A 19,915-nucleotide genomic window follows, 5' to 3' on the forward strand; every position below is an offset into this window, starting at 1 on the left:
GCAGCAGTGTGGCTGATAAATGTGCTACAAATGTGTATGAAATTCACAAACAGCCATCAGAAGTGGGCTTAAAGGCTCAGCTAGCTACGAGAGAGATGACTGCGACACTGGCAGCTTACTTTATGAGCAATTATTTTCTCAGCTTTTGGAAATAAGACCCACTTGATCCCAGTGGAGAGGAGGAGGCAGAAGGGTTGCTGCAAAGGAATGATTATCATCCAAAAAAAATCCATAAGGACTGCATAGAGCAGTTTGTCTTCTAAATAACTACATGCCCTGGCATACCTGTGACATACCTGTAGCTCCCCATTTCATAGCTCAAATGTAAATAAATATGTGACTGAAGAAGGGAGAGGAGCTGGCCCTGCTCTGCTTTTCAGGCATCACTAAGCCCTTGGATCATGCTTGTCCCAGGCTGGAGGAGCTGCAGTAGAGCACCCCTTTTGGCGCCCTCAAAGATGACCAGAAAGGCTTCAGCCTTCTGGGAAACACTCCTTGTCTGCTCATTCCCTTCTCTTTCCTGGCAGGGCATCCAATGGGCTCCAGATCGACTGTGCTATTGCCAGATTACAAAACTTTGTCACCTCGTAAAAGTTTACAGCGCAGGTAGTTTATACTGTTACACCTCTTGAACTAAACACTCAGCCAGTTTGTGGTTCCTTCTGGCGGGAGGAAGAACAGAGCTCTTGGGTCAGGTGCTGTGTTTGTGCAGCTCTGCTGGGTTCCAGCCCTGCCAAAAGCCTGCTGCAGAGCCCCAAGCACAGAAAGGGGTAATGCAACAGCCAGCTGGTTGCCCAGAGCCAAGCCATCAGTTCAAGAGCATCCTGCCAGGACTCACTGCTGGGTCTGCTTTTCCTCTGGGTCCCACCATATGTCTCACCTGAGAGGCACCTGGGGCTCAGCACTAATTCTTCCTGGGGGGGAAGTTCCAGCTATGGGACTCAGAAGCTGTTGCCCAGGTTCACCCATTCCCCGCAAGAGCTGATGCCATTACAAAAAAAAAAAAAAAAAATCAGTGAGAAGTACATTATACCAGGTTAAGGTGGAAGAGTTAAAGCTCATCCCAGGCCTGTCAAAAAAAAAAACAAACCTGTCTTGTTACTCTCATGGCAAAAAAGAAACTCTTTTCACTAATAGAACAGAACTAAAGTAAAAAGTAATCCAACTGGATGTAAATTTGCAGTATTTATAAAATCCCACCACTGTCATTCCCCCTGCTTTGCTCAGTGCCTGTGCCAGCAAGCACCTCTCCCACCTGCTAGTGCCCAGCTTCCCTCTACACCTCAGACACCCATGGGACCACCTGGGACTCAGGCCAGAAACACAACTGGGTGAACTCAGGGGAGCTGGGGCCAGATAAGGATGCTTTACCTGTGCTTGTTGTGAGTAACTCTTGCAACAAGAAAGGCTTTTGACAGCAAAATTGATAACATAGGAGGTACATCATTAGGAGAAAAATACCAGAGGTAGGGAGTTTTCAGAGCAGATTTTTGGTTTCTTTTTTTTTTTTTTTTTTTTAAACAAAGCATATTTAAAGTTCCATGACCCATCCCCATATGAGGAATCTGTTCCCTACACTCCCAGGATGAGGAACTCATGCATCTGCTTGTGCCTGTGGCTCTCCAGCCCTGCCTTGTTAATATTTGTTAGTATTTCCCCAGGATTCTCTCTGCCCCACTGGCCCTTTTGCCACTCCTTCACAAATACACAAAGCATCACAAAATAGTAGCCAGCAAAATGTCAGCACCCACAAGTGTCTTGGCTGTAGGCTGTTACTTCAACTTTCTGGTTTCTTAACGATCTTCATTTTCTCAGAACCTCTTGACAGTGGTGTTTCTGTTCAACTCACAGAACAAAATAAAAGCCTCTGATACACTGGAGCCTGCCACTTTAATCTCACCTCATTATTCCTTCTTTTTCCAATCTCTTGAAAAGGATGCACTTAAGTGGCCAGCACCAACTGTAGCCTTGTGACTGCTGGCAAAGAGTGGTTTGGCAATCCACAAGTGGCACATCAGTGATGGGAACAGCTTTCCCCTTTCTTTTCCTTGCCTCCTCTTCTCAGCTTTGCATGACTGAAGAAGGAACAAGACTGAACTTTCTCAAATGAAGCTGAAATCTAGCATCTAAATCTGACTTCTTCATCCTGAATAAGGGCATTTTCACCTAAGGGTTTTGGGTTTTTTTGCAAGCAGAATGAACAGAACAAGCTCTCTAAATGACTCAGAAGCAAATAAATACAACACAAGGAGAAAAGTAAAAGGCAAGCTGTGTGCTTAAACACACTGACACTTGTGTGGCCACTGTCCCATTCGTTAGATTTTTCTTTTTCATCTTCCTGTAACCTTGACATTTACTTTCCTTAGGATGTTTAATAAAGATGCCACCGACTGACTGCTTAGAGCCACAACTATGCTGACAAAATCCTCCAAGCCTGTGAGTAACTTCCCTGGAAGAGCTGTCAGATTCACTGCAGTGTTACTGCATTATATATGGTTACTTCCACTGGCTTTTTAAATAGCACTAGTCACTCTCAAATAAAAAAAAAAAAAAAAAAATTTGGAGAACCAAAATTCCTCTAAAGCCCTAGGTCTGTTGGAAAAAGCTCTGTTTAGACACAGGCCCCAGCGCACTTCAACAAAAGTTACAGTTATTTATGTGGCACTGGAAAAACAAACAGGGACACAAACTTCTTTAAGATTTACCATAATAGCCTCTCCTAAGGTTATGCTTAGGAGGTACTTTGCACTTCACGCTGCAAACAGAGAGACTGGACAGATTAAACAATAAAATCACATTACAGTTTGTTATGTACAGTATCTTTATTTCATTTCTGAGATTGCATAAAAATAATATAGTAGTCATTCTTTCTTTTAGCAAAGACATCCCTCCCACAGTCATGCTGCACAATATTTTCAATAAATTAAACAGAAGCTTTGCATTCATATCACAAAATATTTTGAATTAAAATACATCTTTGCATTTTACAGCACGTCTAATCTGAGGCAATGAGCAAAGTGGCAACGCTATTTCATCCTAGGAACATCAAGAAATCAGTCAACATACTTCAGAAAAAACCATGCCAGAGCTGCCTGCAGCCTGAGTGTGGAGTTCCCCCTGCTCAAAGCCCTTGCTGTGGTTGGTGTTTCTGCTCTAGATGTACAGATGATGGCAGGGAAGTGCCAGATCACTGCTCACACATGGCTATCAAACAGGAGAAGTGTCCCACGGCCCCCAGCCTGATGGCAGGAGGTGATTACTGCATCAGTTTGCATGAGCACACAGCAATTCTCCTTGGACAGGTACCTAATCTTTGCCTATTCAAGGGCTTTTTAGTTGTTATTGAGCTGTGATTTATTTTTTTTTTTTCAAAGATCTACAAGAAACTCACGCTGGTCCCTGATTACCGAAAATGCAGCAGATTCCCGAGGCAGAGCCGATGCCATTATCCCCATCAGAGCAGTCTCTACTTTCCCTGGCCCATCCTTACTCAGATCACCCTGGGAGTGCCGGGGTGGCACCTCGGTCAGGCGGCTCAGGAGAAGGCTTTGCCAGATGCTGTGCCCAGCTCCAGCCCCTCACTGCTCTGCTGGGAGGTCTCAAATCTCTTCCCAAGGGAAGAACACCAAGGGATGAGTTATTTCTCTGGGTCACTGCACCACGGGAAGATGCGATCATACAGCTTCGTCGCAACAAATCCCAATTTACCTACAAATTAGATATCCAGCTGGTGCCATCTGCCTGCCGGTGGCCACATATCACCCAGCCTCTGCGGGAAGAGCCTGCAGCATCTCCTGCCTGCTCAGACTGCTGCTTCACGCATTGCCCTGGGCCATTAAACAGGACAAGGCAGCACCTGGCTGGATGGTTACGGGTCAGTGAAGTGTCAGGGATGGGCTCAGACCCACTGGCACAGCACCAGTGTTCTGCTGGACTTGTCCTGCCCAGACCCCAAACCCAGGGGAGGAACATATACACAGCTTCTCAGAAACATCAGCTCCAGACTTTTTATGTTTCACCACCAGCAAAATAATTCCAATACACACACACACACACACATATAACATACAAGTCAGGCATGACCTGGCTACATTTTGTAGTAAATGAATGTCACTTTTTGTGACCTTACTGTGAAGGTATCTTCCTACTGGAGTGATGTATTGCAAGGTGCTTCATTGCCATGCCATGAAGAAAGCCATTTGACATTTCACACATTTAGGGAGAACTGCTTCTTCCTAATCCACACTGTGCCAGGCTTCAATGCATAAACATACAGCAGTGTAAAGTCTGCTCTTCTTTGGCAAGTTCTATCAGGCTATAAATATTTTTACATATATTTATAATATATGTAAAAAATCTACCCTCATCTACCCTGAATTTTCCTTAATCTTTATACCAACATATATATTAGTGCAAAGACAGACCTTTTTAAGACTGGAACTCAAGGACTAATATATTAATCATTATGATAAGATACTAATTCTTTTCTATTTCTACAGGTTATTTAAGAAAAAATATGATCTTAAGTTACAAATTAAAATTGTATTTCATATCTAAGTTTTAATTTACAGTAAAAAATCACAGAATCATAGAGTATTCAGGTTGAAAGAAACCCTGGGAGGTCATTTAGTCATCTACTAGTCAACTAGTAGATAAACATCACATTTCACACAATATAATCACCTTTAGTAGATAAATAATTCTTAATTAACACAGAACACAGAACACATTTCCTTTAAAACATTCTTTCCAGTGACTGACATTATTCACATAGCAATAAAAAGACAATTACAGCTAAAGGCAATACCAGCCTAGAGTTAGAGAGTGGAGGAAAATCACCTCAGTGCTTTATCCCATGGACACCCCTAATGTGATTCACAAGGCAGCCAAAATATCGTAGGGGTTTCTTCCATTCTCTCAATTCCTACTCATAAAAATTGCTACTAATATTTTGCTACTTTACCTAGTTGGGAGAAAAATGAGAGGCCTGCAGACATTAAGTAATATTTTGGGACTAAATGCTGGCAGGGCCAGACCCAGTTGCTCAAAGGTGACCCCTCAGCCAACCTGGAAGAGGCTCAGACCAGCAGCTCCATTATCTCAGACCCTGGCAAAAGCAGCAATAAAGTGCAGATTATTAGATCAAAATGCTGAGATTTAAAGGCTCAACACAACACAAATACTCAACACAAATAGCATGCAGAGAGCATCTTAGTAAATTACCCACAAGTTTCCAGCAGGTAATCAGCTGGGCAGCAGTGGAGTGCCAGAGCTGTGTGCAACCTGCTGCAAGAAGTGCTGAAATGAGGTGTCCCAGCCCTGCTGTGTCTGTGGGCACAGGGTCAGGCACACAGTTTTCCTACAGCTGAAACATCAAAGAAATCCCGGTTCCTGCTCTCTGCTTTTTTCACTGAGAAAATCAAAGAGAAGCCCTTTCACCTTCCCCATCTCTCTCCATCAGATGGCAAGACCCCTGCTAGCCCTGACATACCCCTGCTGCTTTCCCCACTGAAAAAGATACAGTTCCTTTAGCTGAAATTCCCCAATGACACCTTGAAGTCAGACACAGCCATCCGCAGCCTGGGTAGTAGTTAACTGCTTTACTGAGAACTCCCACCAGCACACACTCCTGCTGCCCTGTTCTTCCCCTTGCATCTGCTTTTAGGAAAGGAAATATCCCTTTCCCTGTTGCTGCTTTGTGCAGTTCTTTATCTGCCCCATCATGACCTCTGCTCCAGTCTTGTGTTGGCTCTGATCATGCAGCATCAGCATTAAACCCTAGCTTGGAAAAGTAAACTATTTTGTTTCTCCCCAGTCTTCTCTTGGAGAATTTGACACTCAGACTTTTCCATCACCCCGTATCTTCAAAACATCCTTTTACCTGTCCAACTCAGCGAGGCAAAACCAAGGAAGGGAAAGAATCTGCTCAAAAATAGGTCCCAGGAAAAGTTGTGAGCTAGCTCCAGCCCTATGGATGCAGGACGGGTCATCAGCCAAATGATCAACTAAACAAGAGAAAACTCTATCTGGTAGCCATGTGCTACCAATCTCTTCTCAGTGTCAGTGCCTTGAAGTATAAGGCAATGCAAATGCCTTCCTAGTGCTGAAGCAATCACAATGTGGTATGTTCTCATTTCAAATTTCCCAAGGGAATGCAAGAGAAAGGGCAGTAAGTTATGTATTCAAAGGAGCAGCTCTATTTATACCTTCTTTCCACCTTCTTGGAGTAGTAAGTAATGAAGAATAAAGTAACAATAAAAGCAACAAATACGAAGGAGATAAAGGCTAACAATGATTTTCTGGCTTGGAAGAAGTGACATTCAGGACACGAAGAAACATCTTCTGGGCACAGCAGCTCAGGAGTTTCAGGACCAGGAAAACCATTACTGTCAATTATTTCTCTGTAATGTTTCATAGAAGGCTTTGGTTCATACTGATTTGCAACATAACTGTAGAGACCATATTGAGGAGCAGTCTTGTCATTAAAGGAATAGACAAAATACCCTTGCAGGTTAACATTATCCAAGGTGTGAGCTGAAAAAGAATACAAGAGGTTGAAGAAATTAATAAATTGTCATTCAAGAGCAGTACCATATGTCAGTGCACAATGCAGGGGCAGGGAGATGCTAAACCTGCTCTTATCTTCCCCACAACAAGGTAAGATACATGAACATCTATGAAGTGCTTCTCATAAAGCATAAGAATCTGTCAGCCACTGCCAGCCAGTGTGATCTGTGAATATCCTGCAATTTATTTCCTTGTGCTTGGTAAACACAGCTGTGAGTGGATAAGTGTGTTTAGTGATCAGCATGGAGCCTATCATGAAGAGCTGGCTCTCTTTTTTATCCATGAAAGTTGACAGGATTTTTGTTTTCCTGCACGTGGATTTCTGCAGCCTGTTTCTTGGGTTGCTCTTCCTCCCTTGCAGGACACCTCATGATGGGGACAGCCAAGGAAAGCAGGACAACAGGATGCACTTCCCACTAGGCAAAGTACAGTGACACCAGGAAAAGGCACTGGGATATCACCAGTACAACTTCATGCAGATCACAGTCTGCTCTTGTTACTGAACCCACTTTCTGCTCTAAGATCATCTCTCAGTCTTCACTGAGAACATCTCCACAATATATGTTGCTTACTTGGCTGCTGGAAAATGTCCTGCAGCTGGAGCATTAACCTTAAACCATCAGTCCTGCTCGAGCAAAGCAATCAATCCACAGTAGCAAACAGAAACTGTAACCCTTTATCTCACAAAATCACTATTTTTAACAAATTAATACAGGTTTCTCACAGATGAACACAGGACTGAAAGCTATCAATTCCTGAGTTTTCATATGCCTCTGGAAAGAATTCTTTCTGCAGCCACATTCAAGATATTGAGCACCTCTAACCAGCTTTTCATGTATGAAATTAAATAATATTTACCTGCCCTTTTACAAAGCTGCAACCCAGGATAACTAATTTTTATTTTTAAAACTGCGTGTGGATTTAATGGTGTTACATATATTGGTACTGCTTTTCTCTTTTTTTCAGTTGTCAAAGATATTTTTAAACAGTGGACAAAGCATTTAAAAATGCAGCCCAACTCCAAAGTTCCACACTATATTTTGGAGTTATCTGCATATGCCTATTGGCTCCCCTGGAAAAAAAAAGAAAGGTGAGGAACAACAGTACATGCACAGATGTTGTGCAGTCCCTGAAATCAGGGAGAGGAAGAAGGCAAAATAAGAACTTTAAGATGAGAGGACACATATATCAAATACCCTCTTAATCCTCTCCAGCGTGACACTGGGATAAGGACATCAGATTTGCAATTCATCTCAGTTAGTGCAGGGAGTCTTGCAGAAAAAATGCAATTTTTGGAGAAATCTGAATCAAACACAATGCCAAGGTTAAGAGCTTGCTCCCTGTGTAAGAACAAGATGGACAAAAACACAGTACCAGTGGGAGAAGGAAAGAGAATTGAAAAGTTGGAGTTAGCAACAGACTAAACACTACGGAGGGCTCTATCATGCTGTAAGTGGGAGAGTGACCTTCAGGGCAAGTATTAGGGCTAGTTGGTGGGGACATATTTATCCATGACAAAGAAGGTGGAAAGACAGGAAAACATGGCCTACATGTGATGGCTAAGTTGAAAAACATAGGAGCAATTTCCAGACTGGATAGAAGAGACAAGAAGGAAGTGACTGGTATCAGAACAGAGCAAAGAACAAAGTTCATTAAAAACAGGGGGATGTCCAGGTGTTCTGGCTAATGGCAACTGTGAGAAAAGCCCATACCCCTTCAAGCTTTGAAAACAAAAGTGCCAAGAACTGCTATGGTAGAGCCGTAGGTAGGAGAGAAGCAATACAGGAAATGGAGACTGAAACCATAAGCTGAAATGTAGCCAAGATTTGTTTTTTTTAACTGCAGATGCAGAAAACATACAGGTGGAAATTATAGAGGAGGAAATCAAAGCCAATACATAACAGAGTGGAAAGGATGACCTAGCAAATTATGGAACTGCCAGCCATCCTTGACTACCTAGCAAAAGGGCAGAATAGGTTATGTAAGGGTTGATAAAGAAGAATTACAGGAGAGATATCTGACTAATTCAAACTACCTTTGCTTTATGAAAAATAAGTCTTGTCAAACTAACATGCCATGTTTTTTATGAGATCAATAAGAGTAATGATGTTTGATCTAATAAACTTAGAACTTCACGAGGCAATTGACTTGGTATTATATGGCATTTGGATCAAGAAAATAGGAAGTTACAAGGTCAAGGGGAGCCCATGATAGAAAGATTTCAAGTGGTCTGAAATAGGACTAGAAAATCTAGATATGCAACTGCAGGTGAGTAAATGTCACAGTAGGCATATTTCTACCATGGTCCTGGAGACTGGCTTTTAGGATTAAGATATTTAATGGTCTTAAATATATTTTTTTTTTAAATTAAAACTATTTTTCACAAAGTTTGAAAGTAACACAAGGATTAGGGATATAATTTATCAAGTGTAGGTAGCTCTGTACAGTCAAGCGACTGACATTTGAACATGACCAAATATGAGGAAGTCAAAAAAACAAGCAGAGCACACTTTGGTAGAGGAAGTTCTGCCTGGGAGGCAGGAATCATAAACTGAGTTTGAAATCTGCTGCTGAGGCTAAAAGGGCTGATGTGCTGCTTAGATGTATAAAATAGGAGCAAAAGGTCAGGAGGTTACATTATACCTGCCTGAGAAGCAGCTGTGGCTGTAGCAGAAATAGTGTGTAGAGGTCTGGGCTGACCCTCTCAAGGATGCCAGCAAATAGGAAAAAGCTTAATAATTGAAAGGTTCTAAATGAACCTTTTAGTTCATTTTTATAGTAAGGGACACAAAGAGCTTTGTCTGTGCTATTTATCAAAGAGATAAATGAGAGAGAGCTTGCTTTCTGTCTGTGAATACCTACGCAGGTAACATACATGGAAATACAACAAAATGGCTCAAAGCTGAAGCTAAATAAATTAGTATGAGAAGTAAGATTTCTATATCTCTGTATACACACATATATAAAAGCAATAAATACTTAGCCACTGCAACAGCTTACAGTGAGATGTAGCTTATTTATCAGTAAAAACTCTCATTTGTCTCTTTTCCTCCTCTTAAAAAAGTGTGTTGTATATGCTACAGGATGACTCAAAATGCCTCCTTTTTGCCTTATAAGTTATGAATCTTTGAGACAGAGAAAAAGGCTGGTTTGGGTTTCGAGTAGCAGGAAGGAGTCCAGGAAACATCATAGTGAGGTAGATAGCTGAATTATTATGAAGATCACTGTTGGATAAGATACAGAGACAGCTGAGGAACAGAACTCAGACCCAGCCCTGAGGCACATCAGTGGAAAGAAGCAACAAAGCAAAACAACAGTAGAAGTCAAATAAGAAGAAAATTTTACTAAATATACGTAGAGCTATTGTCAGAACATCTACACTAATTTCTTGAATCCACAAAGTTCTTCTGCTGTCTTATGCAGAATATGTGCAAGGACAGTCTTCCTGATGTTTAGCAACACCAATCAATCATCAGTCAAAGGTAAAAGCACCTCTTATGCTGTAATAACATCTCATTTATGGAGTATTCTGCACAGAATTTGTTTTTTTACAAGGTAAATATGCTCTGTCATGCAGTCTATTCTAATACCGGGATCTGTGACATACAAACCATCTAAAGTTCCTTACCTTTTAAAGCTTCATTGATGTAATTCTGTATGTAATACACCCTGAGCTTATCGTGCACCATGTTCTGGTCATCATCAATTCCATTAGCCATAACAAAAATTGGGACATTGCCATACTTTGTTTTAACCCACTTGAGCAGCTTACGCAGTCCCCAGGGCACTACTGGAGCTCTGTTGGGGGAGTGCAGCCATGTGATATCATTGAGCATTTGAACTTCAAGATAGTGGTCATATTTTAGTGCATCTTCTTTCTCCCAGCCCACAAGGGTGGTAGTGTAGTGACTCAGAGCAAAAAAATCAAATGAGCCCTGGATTAACTTCTTTTCATCTTCTGAGAAATAAGGCAAGTGGAAATTATACAGGTCAACACTGTTCCTTCGGTGAAGCCACGCTCTCATCACCTGTGGGTAGTCACCATTCCCAAAGATGGGTTCTGCAAGCCAGCCAATGTCAAACTCTAAAATTCTGTCAGCAACTTCTTGGTCGTTCCTGGAAAAGGGACAAGCTGGTTCTACCCAGTCAGCTTGCAGAGCTATTGATATTTTACCTTTCTGAGTTCTCCTGAATTCTTTGTCATAAAGATGCCACGTTTTCGCGTGGGCTTTCAACAGGTTGTGCCCTGCACTGTATGTCAGGTTTTTCACAGGAGGTTCATTCATTGTGATCCAAAATTTGATGTAGTCTCCAAGACTCGCAAAGCAGAATCTGGCATACTCAACAAAAGCCTGAATGGTTTCTGGGTTTTCCCAAGCTCCATACTTGGCAAGAGAAACAGGAAGCTCTTGATTCTCAGCCATAGGTTGCCATAAAGCAACAACAGGAGTTATGTTAACTCTGAGAAGCTCGCTAGCAAAACACTGATAATAATGTACAAGTGTGTGGTTGATGAGAGAAAGGTTACCTAAAGGAAGGATTAAAGACCATTTCAGTGAAAAATGGAAGTGTGTGACATGCATTTCCTGCAGAAGAGAGATCTGGAGCCTGATAGCAGCAAAGTCAACACAGTGACGCTTGCGTTTCGAAGTGAAAACTCCATCCAGTTTAATCAGTTTCTTTGTCTGGTGAACATCCCACACATAAACACTGGAGTCAAGAAACTGGGCGGGGGTCGTGTCTACCTACACAGAATAAGAAACAAACCAGATTCAGGCTGTTTGTTCTAAGTAGGTGGGAGCATCATAACCACCAGGCACAATGTAGTGACAGAGTATCCTAAGTCAAAACATTGCATTTAGCACCTCTCTCACACCTCTGACATGATAACATCACCTGCTCATATGACTGTATTCATAATCTGTTAACATGAAACCCCAGAAAAGTGCCAAATCTTTACACAATTTTCATCCTGCTTTCCATACAAGCTTATGCTAATGGTCACCATGTTTGTAGCTTCTCTTGATTCCCCAGTCAGTATGGGAAACAAGGGACTGCTCAGGTATGAGCCTGCAAGAGATCTACAGAGAAGCAGATCTTCAGAAAAGACTACAGTAATTTTTAAAACATTTTCCTTTCAAGATTAAGAAGCTACACAGAGGAGCTACAGAGAGACAGTCTGTTCTAAATTACCCAGTGACTTCTGTTTCAAGACCACTCCTGAACACAGTAAAAGAAATAATGAATGCAACACCACTTCTGTGTTCAGTTCTTTCCTGAACTTCCTGAACTTCTCTGTTGAAAGATGAGTAATGCTTAGCACTTGATTTTTAGCACGGATTCAGTTAAAAAGCAAATTTTTTCCTTCTTGCTAAAGACATCTTCTTTCTTATTTAACTCATACTGAACTCATTTCCAAGTTATTTCAGCAGGCTGTTGATGTCTGAATCAATTTGGGGGGTATGGGTGTCTCTGAATATGTCACTCCGACACCAAATGCATTTATTTCCCTTAAGTGTTTAGGGTTTCTTAGATCAGAATTGCCTATATGACATACTGGGCACAGCAGAAGATCAGCTTCTCAGAGACCCATAGAATTATACTTTAATTTTTTAATGAATACCAGAAACACAACAAGGACTAGAAAACAGAAAACTTAATTACTTAAGATAATGCACAGTGTATTCACACTCATTCATACTTCAGAAAGATCCAAACTAAAAGAAACTGGTCCCACAAGTATTTATTTGTCCTTTTTTCCTTTTTTTTTTTTTTTCCTTTTTGGAAAGGTTTCCCCTGAGTTCAGATTTCCTTGTCCTGCCCTCTGTTTGAAAAGCAGGTGTCAGCCTACAACCAGTGTTCAACTTGTAGCTGAGGCTCTGCAGACTGTATAGAGGAGCTGGTGAAAATCAGTTGCTGTTTTCTCCGGAGAGGTCAGTACTGTGCTTGTAGAAGCAAGCAATAAAAAACCAACATGTCTGAGGGAAATTCCTTTCCTGGAGAATTGTCCCTTGTAGATTACTAAAGCATGCATTGCCACTAATACTGTGGGAATGTTGTCAAAAGAGTTTTTCCACTGTGATGCATCTGCAAATCCCACTGCCCAAGCCTTACAGCACAAAATGTTTGGATGCCTTCTGAAAAGAAAATACTCAGTTTTGATGGTTTTGAGGGTGGAAGGGATTTTTTAACTGTCTTAGGCTGACTGACCTGCAACTTCACGTTTATTGATCCCAAAGGCCATACCATTTCCAATCCCTAATCCATGTAGGAGCTAGGTGGATAATGACTGTTAAATATTTTGGAAATGAGTGTATCAGGTAAGGCAGCTGCAGCATTTTTCAAGAGATGTAAGTCAGATCTTACTTTTGGAGAGACAAAAAAACAATGAAAGCCCCTATGTTCTAGCCTTAAGAAGACTCTGTCTTTGTGGAAAATCTAAACTGAAAATTCTGTTCTTGGATCCAGCCTCAGTGTTGGACTTAACTGCAACTCAACCCTTTACTGTGGTTAGGGAAGCCCTGCAAGCCAAAACAGCACCTGAGAATTACAGGAACTGTTACAGAGACCATAACTAAACTACAGTTTTTACACATGCTATAAAGACTTAAAACATGAAAGGTTCTCCCAAAGTATCAGATTCAGTTGGAATAAGGAGCTTTATAGCAATAAAGCTATAAATTGGATCCATAATCTAGCTAAGTGCTATCCAGGGGGACTGAAGGCCTCTGTCAGACACAGTAATACATAAAATGACAAAGAAGGAATAGGGGAGTTTCATCTATATCTAATATTGTTTACTTTTTTAAAAAAAATATATATCCATAAGAAGTAGCAACATGTTTTCTGAAACATGCATTATCACAGCAGACTGATATATTACCATTAAAATTATGGATATGAAAAAGCAGCAATATTTACCATTTCATAAACCAGATTTGGAAATATACTTCAGCAGATCTAATCAACTTCCATTCGAAAAGGACTGACTTCCAGCAGCTGGTCACCTCATACACCCAGGGGAGATGAACATCAGACCCCTTCCAGTTTCTGTATGTTTTTCTAAAATGTTATTTATAGAGTTTCAAGCTGACTGAATCTGCTTGGTGACACACAGAAAGCCTAGTGAAGGCCAAAGGACACAGTGTTTGGTACAAAAGCCTGGTAATCCATCTCCTTGCAACACTGGGGTAATTAGTACCAGCAAAGACTGTGAATAGGTACAGCATATTCATCAATACACATTGGTTCATGGCCCTGGCTGGGTAACCTGTTGGCTTTATCATCAGACTCACCAGAATGTAGTTGTCAACAATCCCCCAAGCAAAGCCACAGGGAAAAATCCCTTCTATTGGCTGGTTTTCAGGCAAAGGTGGGAAGCCATTCTTTTCTATCAGCTTTTGGTAGAACAAGACAGAAGATTTGGGCATCAGCTTCTTGTCGTGGCTTTGGAAATCAACATAAAACAACCCACGGCGAATGCTGTATCCCCTGTGCCATTCAAAGCCATCCAGGAGGGACCAGACTGTGTAGCCAAACACATTAACTCCATCATACCTGATAGCTGAGGAAAGAACAAAACCAAACTTATCACAGTGTTCATTTTCCCTTCGTAGATAACACCATATCAGGAGTGTTTGCAATGCTCCTGTGGAAGAACCATGCAATAGGCCAGATAAGCATCTCAGGGACTGCCTCAAAGCCTTTGCAGGGACAATATTCAACAGCATTCAGGGTGCACTGGGCAAGGCAGCAGAGGTATCTGGCTTGGCTTTAAACGAGGCAGATTTAGAAAGAGTAGCAATGCAGCAGTGATTTGAGTAGTGCTGTTAATTAGGCAAACCCAGCCTCAGAGCTTGGACCATTTTCAGGAGCTGAGCTGGGAACTGCACTCACTGCACTCTGCTAAGCACACCCTGCAGCTCACTCTGGGGCAGGCTCAGTGCAGTTAATACAGCACTACCCTGCATGCAAATAAAAGTTACACTCTTTTTGATCCTTTCTCTCCGCTACAAATACAGATAGGAAAAACCCTACGCTGGTAAATTTTTATTACCAAGGATTTTAAGTAGAAGTGATAATGCAAGAACACCATCTTTATTTGATAATTCTGCCTCCTTAGATCTTTTAAGGCATATCGGTTTCCATCTTAAACATTTAAGGCTTTCTAAATATATGTATACATTCCAGGTTAACTGTTAAGACTTCTAAGAATCACCACACACTTTGTAGGTTAAGATCAGGGTCTACTGGCATCTGTTAGTATTGCCAGCTTTACAGTTTTATTTTGAGATCCAAGTGATACTCACATTCAATTGTATGGAGATTCAGTAAAATGTTCCTGGGCAAAGCTCAGCTTCAGAAAAGCACAAAGGAGTGTGCTTATGCTAATTACATAATTAGACCCACCCTAGTTCTGCAAGACATTTAAGCACATTCCTAAATGCTCTTTTGAACTTGAGTTTGGCTCCATAGCCAGCCGAGTTTATCTTTATTATTCTTTATCTTCTGTCAACCCAAACTGCCTAGTGACTGAACATAATATTTTTCAGCCTAGTAGCACTGAAAGCATTACTTCAGGCAACCAAAATCTCAAGATCCTTATTTCCCAGTTTTATTAATGTACCTCATTACAATTAGTTATGAAGGACCACATGGACTCTTGATTGTAGCTCTCTTTGAATCAATTAAATGAATGGCAGATAAATAAGCAATAAATTTGGCCCTGTTTCTATCAGAGGTCATGAGAAAATATCTAAGGAAATGGAGCAGTTTTCCTCTTAAAGGCATTATACTTTTGTGTTTGGCAAATTCCAGTATTTTTCTAACTTTTGCATTCATCCATGATGACACCTGCCATGCCAGCAGTAAAATCCAATGCAGGTCCATTTTATGAAATGATGTCTCTGAGAATTTCTCTTTGAACAGCATCTTGTCCCTTTTGTAAGTAATCAATCAGCACTCCTACACTTCCTCAGCACCTCATTAAATTTATCCTCAAATCTTTCTTTAAAAAAAATGCATTCACTTTTAAGTGTCACCTATGCAAGAAATGACTTGAAAATTATTGAAAATTCCTAAAAGGTTTGCAAGTCTCAAATACAGTATCCTGCAGGAATTGCATGTTACTGAAAAAACAAAATAAAAATAGTTGGGGTTTGTTTGGTTTGGCCAGGGGTTTTTTGTTTCTTTTTTACTTTTTACTTTTTTCTTTATCTGTCTCCCCCCTATTTTATGTCTGTTGGTTTCTAAGCCAGGCTGACTGAAACCTAACCTGTCCTTGCTTCTGCAACCAAATGGCCCTCTCCATGCTACCTACTGGAAATAACTGGGCAGTCCCCCAGCTGCATGCCTAGAAGTGTGCTATTGTGCAGGGCAGAACCCAGCCAGAACTGGGTTAAAAATTAACAGCACTTCAGTTCACTCTTTGTTTAGCTCACTGGTATAGAATAGTCCAAGGAAAGCTGGAAGACCTCTAATACAAATCCATAAATGCTCCCCTTGGATGCTTTCCAACAGGGAGTGAAGGTGAGAGATGTGTGAAGCCCACAGAACCTGAATCCATGTGGAAGGTGCCCAAGAATCTGTTTTTCCTCTGGACATACCTGTGATGACCTCATCACTCTCTACAACTCCCTGAAAGGAGGTTGTAGCCAAGGGGGAGTTGGTCTCTTTTCCCAGGCAACTCTCAGCAAGACAAGAGGGCACGGTCTCAAGTTGTGCCAGGGGAGTTTTAGGTTGGATATTAGAAAGTATTTCTTTACCAAGAGGGTGATCAGATATTGGAATGGGCTGCCCAGAGAAGTAGTGGATTCTCCATCCCTGGAGATATTTAATAAGAGACTGGATGTGGCACTCAGTGCCATGGTCTGGTAACCTCAGCGGTAGCGGATCAAGGGTTGGACTTGATGATCTCTGAGGTCCCTTCCAACCCAGTCGATTCTATGATTCTATGAATAGCTCAGTCCCAGCTTGTCAGGGCTGTGCCTGTTCCTGTTGTCCTTAAGATTCTTTGAATTGTGACCTGCTCACCCCCCAGATAATGACCTTACCCCTGGGAGAGCCACCATGGCACAGAGGACCCTCCACACCTCCCTTGTCAACATGCTCCATTTTAAAGGTATAATCAATTTACTCTTCCCAGACACAGAGCTGGGAAGTGAATATGACCCTAGATACTCACCTATGCAGCAGACATCTCCAACCAAATGTAGTCAGAATATTTAACTACTTTATATTATTTACTCTATTCAACCCTAAATATAGGGCGAAAGGAAAAAAAAAAAAGGCAATAATATTAAACAGTAAAATGATTTAGGGCTGTGAATCCCAGATAAAGAGATCCCTTCCAAAAAAAAAAAAAGGTAAATAACTTGTCTACAGCATACAGTGTCACTATGAGCACCTACATCACCACTTCAATTTCATGTAAACCAGCAATATTGGCTTTGCAATAGTCACTAACCCTCTGCATTGCATTCTTCCCATTTTGGATGCACTGGCTCATGTATTTATTCACCTTTTCATTTATTTGCAATACTAAGGTTTCTGAAATTGCAGATGAAACAAATGTGGCACTCCTCTGTATCTTGATGAGTACCAAGAATAAATGAAAGCCATTTTTGCCCATCTCCTGTACAAAAATGGTAATGTAATAAAATGGTTATCTCATTTGAACAAATAGCTACAATAATATTGTTTTTAAAACTAGAACAGTGAAGTGTAGACAAGCAAATAAATCATTAAACTGTAAGTTAAGAAATTAAAAGACAAAAAAAGTAGAAATAGGAACTATGATTGAAAAAAATCTGGTTTGCCATAAGCAAATGGGAAAATAGAAAATAACTCTCATAGAAGGTAATGTATTTCTCTTATGTTTGGGGGAAAAAAAAAGGTAGGTTAGTAATTTAAATATTTTGTATTATATAACCTCAAACACACAGTTCAGCTTAAACTGACACAAATTCATATTATTGTGACTGATGTCCAGAGCTGTACCAATGTAAAATTTGTGCAACAGAAACACTGAGATACAGCATGAAAAGGTTCCAATTTCCTTTAAAGATGTATTTTTTCAGCCTTCCATTATCTTCAGAGAAACTCCTGTTGCATAGTATTTACCTTCCCACACATATATTCTTAATTTTTGTATATATGCAGTCATGCATCTAAAAAATGGAAAGCAATTATTAATAAATAACATGGTAAAACTTCCCTAAGACCACTGAAATTATAGTTCACACATTTGGCAAGTCCTCCCACCACAGGCTGTAGAAATTTTCCTACTGAGGTCAAAGACAGCATCATCAAGCTCACCAAATACTAAGGCTCTCAAGAGCTGAGGAGAACAAACCCAGGAAAAGGATTTGGAGATTTCACAGATGCCAAGATGAATGTTAAAGACCCAACTTTGTTTTCACCCTGTTCCTTTAACGAGTCTTTGCAGGCTATTTTGCATTATGATTTTGTCAGTTATCTATTAATACAACCTCAGTCCTACCTTTTAAAGTTTCCATAATGAACTTTTTGAGATAGTAAATATATTTGGCATCATCTCTCTTGGTGCTCCCAGCAACAAACCAGCTGTTCTCCACAATGAATATCTGGGGGTTGTTATATTCCCTGCTTATCCAGTACAGGAGCTGCCGCAGGCTTATTGACTCCAACTGCTGGAATTTCATGTGGGAGTCCAAGAGCTGGAAACTCAGAGTAGCTCCAAAAGAAAGAGCAAAAAAGTCTGCTGTCCCCTTGATGTAATTCTTCTCAGCTTCAGTGAATTCAGGCAGCAGAGACGAGAGGTTGCTCCTCATGCTCTCTGGATAGTCACCATCAATAAATATGGGCTTAGCAAACCAGCCAAGCACGAAATCGAGGGATTTTTGACATTCTTTTATGTTTTTTTCAGTCATACGTTGAGGTTTTATCCAGTGGGAGCTAAGGGCAATGGACACTTTTCCTCTCTGAGTTGGACGAAAATGGTCATTGTAGAGATGCCAGACTTTAGCATGGGCCTGTAGAAAAGAAAGATTGCAATGAATGCACCTGAAAATCCATCCTAAGTAACACAGTTAGTCTCAAGTACTGAGGTCAAGAGTCACATAGAAACACAGCATTTGAGGGCTCAGCTCTATTCACTCATCAGCAGTTTACAACCCCTAATTTAACTTTTCTTTAATGCCATATGTAAACTGGGAACAGCTATTTGGTCAGGAAAACAGCATCTCAGTTTTCCATGAGATGCTGTTCCAGGCAGTGAACACATTTTTGGCAGTTAGTAAGATACCTTGATTAACTTTTATTATTGAGCACAGACATACTTCAAGTATTTACAAAAATGAAAATCCATTTAACTAAACATGTTCCAAAGTATGTTTTCATTATAGGAGTAGCACTTTATCTATATATTCACAGATATATAAAGAAGGAAGATCTATTCTTTAAAACTGCTCAGGTCTCTCAAACAATATAAGACAAAGAAACACTATAAAATTTATTCCACTTTGAACCATAACACACAATATAGGAAAAGCTACCAATCTGGATTTTAAAAAGTCTGTGGAAAAGTAATTTACCACACCTCTTCATAATTTACTCCAGTAATTCGTTTTGTTTTATTGCAATTTGCTGTTTACTTCTAGCATAAATTTTCAACCACTTGTCTTGGTATAATTTCATCTGCTACTGTGAGGAGATGTTTTCTACCAAATTTCTCTCCTGTGATCTTACAGAGTCAGTTGAAGCAGTCTCTTGATGTCTAAATAGATTAAGTTTCTGGAGCCTTGCATTATCTTCAGGCATAGCTTCGAGCACTTTTAACCATTCTTGCTGCTCTCTGATTCTCTTCCAATTTTTCATCATCTGTCTTAAACTGCAGAAGCAGAATTGGACATAATATGCCAGTGGAAGTCTTGCCAGCAGTAAAACCAGGGACAATTTGATACATTATTCCTGCTTATGTGGCCATGGCATTATGATGTGAGCATACACTCATCTAAAATACTCTATCTCCAGAGCTCTTCACTATCTAAAATATATTTTTCTTTGCCCCTATTTTACAAAAGAATTTTGACTGCTCTAGGAATTAACATCCTATATTTTTGTCATCTATGCATTAGTAGAAGTTGTAAATCTTTTTTCTAGTTCATCAGTAAAAAGGTAACAAATATGAGATCAGTTCACACTGAAGCTCCATTATGCTGATGAAAGAACAAAAGACTTTATGTGCTGTGACCAAAATGTTCCACATCCAATGCTTCAAATATGATTTTTAAGTTACTATTGGGAACAAGTGTTCCACCACTTGCTACTCAAATTTGCACACCCAAATTTTCCTTCATGAAGATGCTAT

The 19,915-nt window shown here is 40.5% G+C and overlaps 1 protein-coding gene across 1 annotated transcript in view; it reads right to left on the reverse strand.

Moving 5' to 3' along the window:
• Window positions 1–4,625: 4,625 nt before the first annotated feature.
• The window catches only part of KL (klotho), a 48,431-nt gene continuing 33,141 nt past the window's right edge, over window positions 4,626–19,915 (reverse strand). The window contains exons 3-6 of the mRNA XM_030460818.1: window positions 18,068–18,578; window positions 13,863–14,131; window positions 10,196–11,312; window positions 4,626–6,534 (exon numbers count right to left, since the gene is read on the reverse strand). Of these exons, the coding sequence (XP_030316678.1) occupies window positions 6,197–6,534; window positions 10,196–11,312; window positions 13,863–14,131; window positions 18,068–18,578 (2,235 nt within the window). The 3' untranslated portion in view covers window positions 4,626–6,196. The remainder of the gene's footprint in view (window positions 6,535–10,195; window positions 11,313–13,862; window positions 14,132–18,067; window positions 18,579–19,915) is intronic.

The sequence above is a fragment of the Calypte anna genome, chromosome 1 (genome assembly GCF_003957555.1).
Source record: "Calypte anna isolate BGI_N300 chromosome 1, bCalAnn1_v1.p, whole genome shotgun sequence".
Taxonomy (NCBI): domain Eukaryota; kingdom Metazoa; phylum Chordata; class Aves; order Apodiformes; family Trochilidae; genus Calypte; species Calypte anna.